The 7500-nt window shown below is 49.0% G+C and overlaps 1 protein-coding gene across 1 annotated transcript in view; it reads left to right on the forward strand.

Moving 5' to 3' along the window:
* The first annotated feature begins 936 nt into the window (after window positions 1-936).
* Window positions 937-7500, forward strand: part of LOC142923944 (bifunctional 3'-5' exonuclease/ATP-dependent helicase WRN-like) — a 264891-nt gene continuing 258327 nt past the window's right edge. The window contains exons 1-3 of the mRNA XM_076064964.1: window positions 937-1057; window positions 2061-2162; window positions 4604-4722. Of these exons, the coding sequence (XP_075921079.1) occupies window positions 1026-1057; window positions 2061-2162; window positions 4604-4722 (253 nt within the window). The 5' untranslated portion in view covers window positions 937-1025. The remainder of the gene's footprint in view (window positions 1058-2060; window positions 2163-4603; window positions 4723-7500) is intronic.

Genomic DNA, 7500 nt, shown 5'->3' on the forward strand with positions numbered 1-7500 from the left:
TAGTTAGTGTACTAGTTAGTGAAAGTTAGTGTACTAGTCAGTGAACTAGTTAGTGTACTAGTTAGTGTACTAGTTAGTGTACTAGTTAGTGTGATAGTTAGTGAACTAGTCAGTGTACTAGTTAGTGAGCTAGTTAGTGTACTAGTTAGTGATAGTTAGTGTACTAGTTAGTGTACTAGTCAGTGATAGTTAGTGTACTAGTTAGTGTACTAGTTAGTGTACTAGTGTACTAGTCAGTGTACTAGTGTACTAGTTAGTGTACTAGTTAGTGATAGTTAGTGTACTAGTTAGTGTACTAGTTAGTGTACTAGTGTACTAGTCAGTGTACTAGTGTACTAGTTAGTGTACTAGTTAGTGTACTAGTGTACTAGTCAGTGTACTAGTGTACTAGTTAGTGTACTAGTTAGTGTACTAGTGTACTAGTCAGTGTACTAGTGTACTAGTTAGTGTACTAGTTAGTGTACTAGTTATAGTACTACTAGTCAGTGTACTAGTGTACTAGTTAGTGTACTAGTTAGTGTACTAGTTAGTGTACTAGTGTACTAGTTAGTGTACTAGTTAGTGTACTAGTTAGTGTACTAGTGTACTAGTTAGTGTACTAGTTAGTGTACTAGTTAGTGATAGTTAGTGTACTAGTTAGTGTACTAGTTAGTGATAGTTAGTGTACTAGTTAGTGTACTAGTGTACTAGTCAGTGTACTAGTGTTCTAGTTAGTGTACTAGTTAGTGTACTAGTTAGTGAACTAGTTAGTGAACTAGTTAGTGTACTAGTTTGTGTACTAGTTAGTGTACTAGTTAGTGTGATAGTTAGTGAACTAGTCAGTGTACTAGTTAGTGAACTAGTCAGTGTACTAGTTAGTGTACTAGTGTACTAGTTAGTGTACTAGTGTACTAGTTAGTGTACTAGTTAGCGATAGTTAGTGAACTAGTTAGTGAACTAGATAGTGTACTAGTTAGTGATATTTTTGTTGTTTTCAGGCTCTGGGCCGTGCCGGAAGAGATGGAGACTCAGCAACAGCCACAGTCATGTGGGGTCCAGCTGACATCTCTAGAAGCAGGTGATGATGATGATGCAGGTGATGGTGGTGGTGGTGATGGTGGTGATGGTGATGCAGGTGATGGTGGTGGTGGTGGTGGTGATGATGGTGATGGTGGTGGTGATGGTGGTGGTGGTGGTGGTGATGGTGGTGGTGGTGATGGTGATGGTGGAGATGGTGGTGGTGATGGTGGTGGTGGTGGTGGTGGTGATGGTGGTGGTGGTGATGATGGTGGTGATGATGGTGGTGGTGATGGTGATGATGGTGATGGTGGTGGTGATGGTGGTGGTGATGGTGGTGGTGGTGATGGTGGTGATGATGGTGGTGGTGGTGATGGTGGTGGTGGTGATGGTGGTGGTGATGGTGGTGATGGTGGTGGTGGTGATGGTGGTGGTGGTGGTGGTGATGGTGATGGTGGTGATGGTGGTGGTGATGGTGGTGGTGATGGTGGTGGTGATGGTGGTGGTGGTGATGGTGATGGTGATGGTGGTGATGGTGGTGGTGATGGGGGTGATGATGTGGTGGTGGTGATGGTGGTGGTGATGGTGGTGGTGGTGATGGTGGTGGTGATGGTGGTGATGGTGGTGGTGGTGATGGTGGTAGTGGTGATGGTGGTGGTGATGGTGGTGGTGATGGTGGTGATGGTGGTGATGGTGGTGGTGGTGGTGGTGATGGTGGTGGTGATGGGGGTGATGATGGTGGTGGTGGTGATGGTGGTGTGATGGTGGTGGTGGTGATGGTGGTGATGGTGGTGATGGTGGTGGTGGTGGTGATGATGATGATGATGCAGGTGATGATGATGCAGATGATGATGGTGATGATGATGATGCAGGTGATGATGGTGGTGATGGTGATGATGCAGGTGATGATGATGGTGGTGGTGGTGATGATGATGCAGGTGATGATGATGGTGGTGATGATGGTGATGATGGTGGTGATGATGATGATGCTGATGATGATGCAGGTGATGATGGTGGTGGTGATGATGATGCAGGTGATGATGGTGGTGGTGATGTCTTCACAGAGGGGCTATCTCTATGCTCAAGAGAGGCCCGTATCGTCAACACCGCCTCCGGCTCCTCGCTCAGCTGGAGACCACCTTGAGGAGCAGGGAGTGCCGTAGGAGGTCAGTCAGTCACTCAGTCAGTCACTCAGTCAGTCACTCAGTTAGTCAGTTAGTTAGTCAGTCAGTCAGTCACTCAGTCACTCAGTCAGTCACTCAGTCAGTCAGTCACTCAGTCACTCAGTTAGTGACTCAGTCAGTCACTCAGTCAGTCACTCAGTCAGTTAGTCAGTCAGTTAGTCAGTCAGTTAGTCAGTCACTCAGTCACTCAGTTAGTGAGTCAGTCAGTTAGTCAGTCAGTCAGTCACTCAGTCACTCAGTCACTCAGTCAGTCACTCAGTCAGTCAGTTAGTCAGTCAGTTAGTCAGTCACTCAGTCAGTCAGTCACTCAGTCAGTTAGTCAGTCAATCAGTCAGTCAGTCACTCAGTCAGTCAGTCAGTCACTCAGTCAGTCACTCAGTCAGTCAGTCACTCAGTCAGTCAGTCAGTCACTCAGTCAGTCAGTCACTCAGTCAGTCAGTCAGTCACTCAGTCAGTCACTCAGTCAGTCAGTCACTCAGTCAGTCACTCAGTCACACAGAGACACAGACACAGAGACACACTCTGTGTGTCTCTGTGTCTGTGTCTCTCTCTCTGTGTCTGTGTGTGTGTCTCTGTGTGTGTCTCTGTGTATGGTCTCACTGTCTCACTGTGTCTCTCTCTCTCTCTGTCTCTGTGTCTCTGTGTCTCTGTGTGTGTCTCACTGTGTGTGTCTCACTGTGTGTGTGTCTCACTGTGTCTCTGTGTGTGTCTCACTGTGTGTGTCTCACTGTGTGTCTCTCTCTCTGTGTCACTGTCTCTGTCTCTGTGTCTCTGTGTGTGTCTCACTGTGTGTGTCTCACTGTGTGTGTCTCACTGTGTCTCTGTGTGTGTCTCACTGTGTGTGTCTCACTGTGTCTCTGTGTGTCTCTGTCTCACTGTGTGTGTCTCACTGTCTCACTGTGTGTGTCTCTGTGTCTCTCTGTGTCTCTGTGTCTCACTGTGTGTGTCTCACTGTGTCTCTGTGTGTCTCTGTCTCACTGTGTGTGTCTCACTGTCTCACTGTGTGTGTCTCTGTGTCTCTCTGTGTCTCTGTGTCTCACTGTGTGTGTCTGTGTCTCTGTGTGTGTCTGTGTCACCCTGTGTCTCTCTGTGTGTCTGTGTGTCTCTGTCTCACCGTGTGTGTCTCTGTGTCTCTGTGTGTCTCTGTGTGTCTCTGTGTCTCTCTGTGTGTCTCTGTGTCTCTCTGTGTGTGTCTCTGTGTCTCACTGTGTGTGTCTGTGTCTGTGTGTCTCACTGTGTCTGTGTCTCACTGTGTGTGTCTCTGTGTGTGTCTCTCTGTGTCTGTGTCTCTCTCCCAGGCTGTTGGTGTCTCACTACGAGGAGTTCTATCCCCGTGTCTCTGTCTCTGTGTCTCTGCTGTGTGTGTGTCTCTGTGTCTCACTGTGTGTGTCTCTCTGTGTCTCTCTGTGTCTGTGTGTGTCTCTCTGTGTCTGTGTCTCTCTCCCAGGCTGTTGGTGTCTCACTACGAGGAGTTCTATCCCCGTGTCTCTGTCTCTGTGTCTCTGTGTGTGTGTCTCACGTCTCTGTGTCTCTGTGTGTGTGTCTCTGTGTCTCACTGTGTGTGTCTCTCTGTGTCTCACTGTGTCTGTGTGTGTCTCTCTGTGTCTGTGTCTCTCTCCCAAGCTGTTGGTGTCTCACTACGAGGAGTTCTATCCCCGTGTCTCTGTCTCTGTGTCTCTGTGTGTGTGTCTCACGTCTCTGTGTCTCTGTGTGTGTGTCTCTGTGTCTCACTGTGTGTGTCTGTGTGTCTCTCTGTGTCTGTGTCTCTCTCCCAGGCTGTTGGTGTCTCACTACGAGGAGTTCTATCCCCGTGTCTCTGTCTCTGTGTCTCTGTGTGTGTGTCTCACGTCTCTGTGTCTCTGTGTGTGTGTCTCTGTGTCTCACTGTGTGTGTCTCACTGTCTCTGTGTCTCTGTGTGTTTCTCTGTGTCTCTGTGTCTGTGTCTGTGTCCCAGGCTGTTGGTGTCTCACTACGAGGAGTTCTATCCCCGTGTCTCTGTCTCTGTGTCTCTGTGTGTGTCTCACGTCTCTGTGTCTCTGTGTGTGTGTCTCTGTGTCTCACTGTGTCTGTGTCTCACTGTGTGTGTCTCTGTGTGTGTCTCTCTCTCTGTGTCTCTCTCCCAGGCTGTTGGTGTCTCACTACGAGGAGTTCTATCCCCGTGTCTCTGTCTCTGTGTCTCTGTGTGTGTGTCTCACGTCTCTGTGTCTCTGTGTGTGTGTCTCTGTGTCTCACTGTGTGTGTCTCACTGTCTCTGTGTCTCTGTGTGTTTCTCTGTGTCTCTGTGTCTGTGTCTGTGTCCCAGGCTGTTGGTGTCTCACTACGAGGAGTTCTATCCCCGTGTCTCTGTCTCTGTGTCTCTGTGTGTGTGTCTCACGTCTCTGTGTCTCTGTGTGTGTGTCTCTGTGTCTGTGTCTCTCTCCCAGGCTGTTGGTGTCTCACTACGAGGAGTTCTATCCCCGTGTCTCTGTCTCCACGGCGACCGGGAATTGCTGTGACAACTGTGACCCAAAGCATCCTGGGAAGACTCCCACGAGCGCCAACGGTAACCGTGGCAACGGGGATCGTCACCGTGGCAACGGGGATGTCGTCATCATCATCACCGTGGCAACGGGGATGTCGTCATCATCGTCGTCGTCACCGTGGCAACGGGGGTTGTCATCATCGTCGTCATCATCACCGTGGCAACGGGGATGTCGTCATCATCATCACCGTGGCAACGGGGATGTCGTCATCATCGTCGTCGTCACCGTGGCAACGGGGATGGCGTCATCATCGTCGTCACCGTGGCAACGGGGATTGTCATCATCATCGTCACCGTGGCAACGGGGAATTACCACGGTGACCACTTCGTCACGATGGGAAGTACCACGGTCACCATGGCAACTGCGAAGTATCGTCGTCACCATGGCAACTGGAAAGTATCGTCACCATGGCAAACTGCGAAGTATCACCATCACCATGGCGACCGGAGTTATCATCATCAACATCATCGCCATCATCACCATGGCAACCGTAATCATCACCATGGCAACCAGAATCATCGTCACCAAGGCAACGAGAATGATTATCACCTTGGCAACCAGTAGTGGTGGTGGTGGTTGTGGTGGTAGTGGTGGCGATGGTAGTGGTGGTGGTGATGTTAGTAGTGGTGGTAGTGGTGGTGGTAGTAGTGGTGGTAGTGGTGGTGATGGTAGTGGTGGTAGTGGTAGTGGTGGTAGTAGTGGTGGTAGTAGTAGTAGTGGTGATGGTAGTGGTAGTAGTAGTGGTGGTAGTAGTAGTGGTGGTAGTAGTGGTGGTAGTGGTGGTAGTGGTGGTGGTAGTAGTAGTAGTAGTGGTGGTAGTAGTAGTGGTGGTAGTGGTGGTGGTAGTGGTGGTGGTAGTGGTGGTAGTGGTAGTAGTAGTGGTGGTAGTGGTAGTAGTGGTGGTAGTAGTAGTGGTAGTAGTGGTAGTAGTAGTGGTAGTAGTAGTGGTAGTAGTAGTGGTGGTGGTGGTGGTGGTAGTTGTGGTAGTGGTGGTGGTGGTAGTAGTGGTGGTAGTGGTAGTAGTAGTGGTGGTAGTGGTAGTAGTGGTAGTGGTAGTAGTAGTGGTGGTAGTGGTAGTAGTGGTGGTAGTGGTGGTTGTAGTAGTAGTGGTAGTAGTAGTGGTGGTAGTGGTGGTGGTGGTAGTTGTGGTAGTGGTGGTGGTGGTAGTAGTGGTGGTAGTGGTGGTAGTAGTGGTGGTAGTGGTGGTAGTGGTGGTAGTAGTGGTAGTGGTGGTGGTAGTGGTAGTAGTGGTGGTAGTAGTAGTTGTGGTAGTGGTGGTAGTGGTGGTAGTGGTGGTGGTGGTAGTAGTGGTGGTAGTAGTGGTGGTAGTGGTAGTTGTGGTAGTGGTGGTAGTGGTGGTGGTAGTGGTAGTAGTGGTGGTAGTAGTAGTTGTGGTAGTGGTGGTAGTGGTGGTAGTGGTGGTGGTGGTAGTAGTGGTGGTAGTAGTGGTGGTAGTAGTAGTGGTAGTGGTGGTAGTGGTGGTAGTAGTGGTAGTAGTAGTGGTAGTAGTAGTGGTAGTAGTAGTAGTGGTAGTGGTGGTGGTGGTAGTTGTGGTAGTGGTGGTGGTGGTAGTAGTGGTGGTGGTAGTAGTAGTAGTGGTAGTAGTAGTAGTGGTAGTAGTGGTAGTAGTAGTGGTAGTAGTAGTGGTAGTAGTAGTGGTAGTAGTAGTGGTAGTAGTAGTGGTGGTAGTGGTGGTGGTAGTGGTAGTAGTAGTGGTGGTAGTGGTAGTAGTGGTGGTGGTGGTAGTAGTGGTGGTAGTAGTTGTGGTGGTAGTAGTGGTGGTAGTAGTAGTGGTAGTAGTAGTGGTAGTAGTAGTGGTGGTAGTAGTAGTGGTGGTAGTAGTGGTGGTAGTAGTAGTGGTGGTAGTAGTAGTGGTAGTAGTAGTCGTAGTAGTAGTGGTAGTAGTAGTAGTGGTAGTAGTAGTGGTAGTAGTAGTGGTAGTAGTAGTGGTAGTAGTAGTGGTAGTAGTAGTAGTGGTAGTAGTGGTGGTAGTAGTAGTGTTAGTAGTAGTGGTGGTAGTGGTAGTGGTGGTAGTAGTGGTGGTGGTGGTGGTAGTAGTGGTGGTAGTGGTGGTAGTGGTGGTTGTAGTAGTGGTAGTAGTAGTGGTAGTAGTAGTAGTGGTAGTAGTAGTAGTGGTAGTAGTAGTGGTAGTACTAGTGGTAGTAGTAGTGGTAGTAGTAGTGGTGGTAGTGGTGGTGGTAGTGGTGGTAGTAGTGGTAGTAGTAGTGGTGGTAGTGGTAGTGGTGGTAGTAGTAGTGGTAGTAGTAGTAGTGGTAGTAGTGGTGGTAGTAGTGGTGGTAGTGGTAGTGGTGGTAGTAGTGGTGGTGGTAGTAGTGGTGGTAGTGGTGGTAGTGGTGGTTGTAGTAGTAGTGGTGGTAGTGGTAGTGGTGGTAGTAGTAGTGGTAGTAGTAGTAGTGGTAGTAGTAGTGGTAGTACTAGTGGTAGTAGTAGTGGTAGTAGTAGTGGTGGTAGTGGTGGTGGTAGTGGTGGTAGTAGTGGTAGTAGTAGTGGTGGTAGTAGTAGTAGTGGTAGTAGTAGTGGTAGTAGTAGTGGTAGTAGTAGTGGTAGTAGTAGTGGTGGTAGTGGTGGTAGTAGTGGTAGTAGTAGTGGTGGTAGTAGTAGTAGTGGTAGTAGTAGTGGTAGTAGTAGTGGTAGTAGTGGTGGTGGTAGTGGTGGTAGTAGTAGTAGTGGTAGTAGTAGTGGTGGTAGTAGTAGTGGTAGTGGTAGTAATAGTGGTAGTAGTAGTGGTGGTAGTGGTAGTGGTGGTGGTGGTAGTAGTGGTAGTAGTAGTGGTGGTA

Source organism: Petromyzon marinus, unplaced genomic scaffold (genome assembly GCF_048934315.1).
Source record: "Petromyzon marinus isolate PM22_M1 ecotype Great Lakes invasive population unplaced genomic scaffold, UKy_Petmar_22M1.pri1.0 PM_Scaffold_92, whole genome shotgun sequence".
Lineage (NCBI taxonomy): Eukaryota > Metazoa > Chordata > Hyperoartia > Petromyzontiformes > Petromyzontidae > Petromyzon > Petromyzon marinus.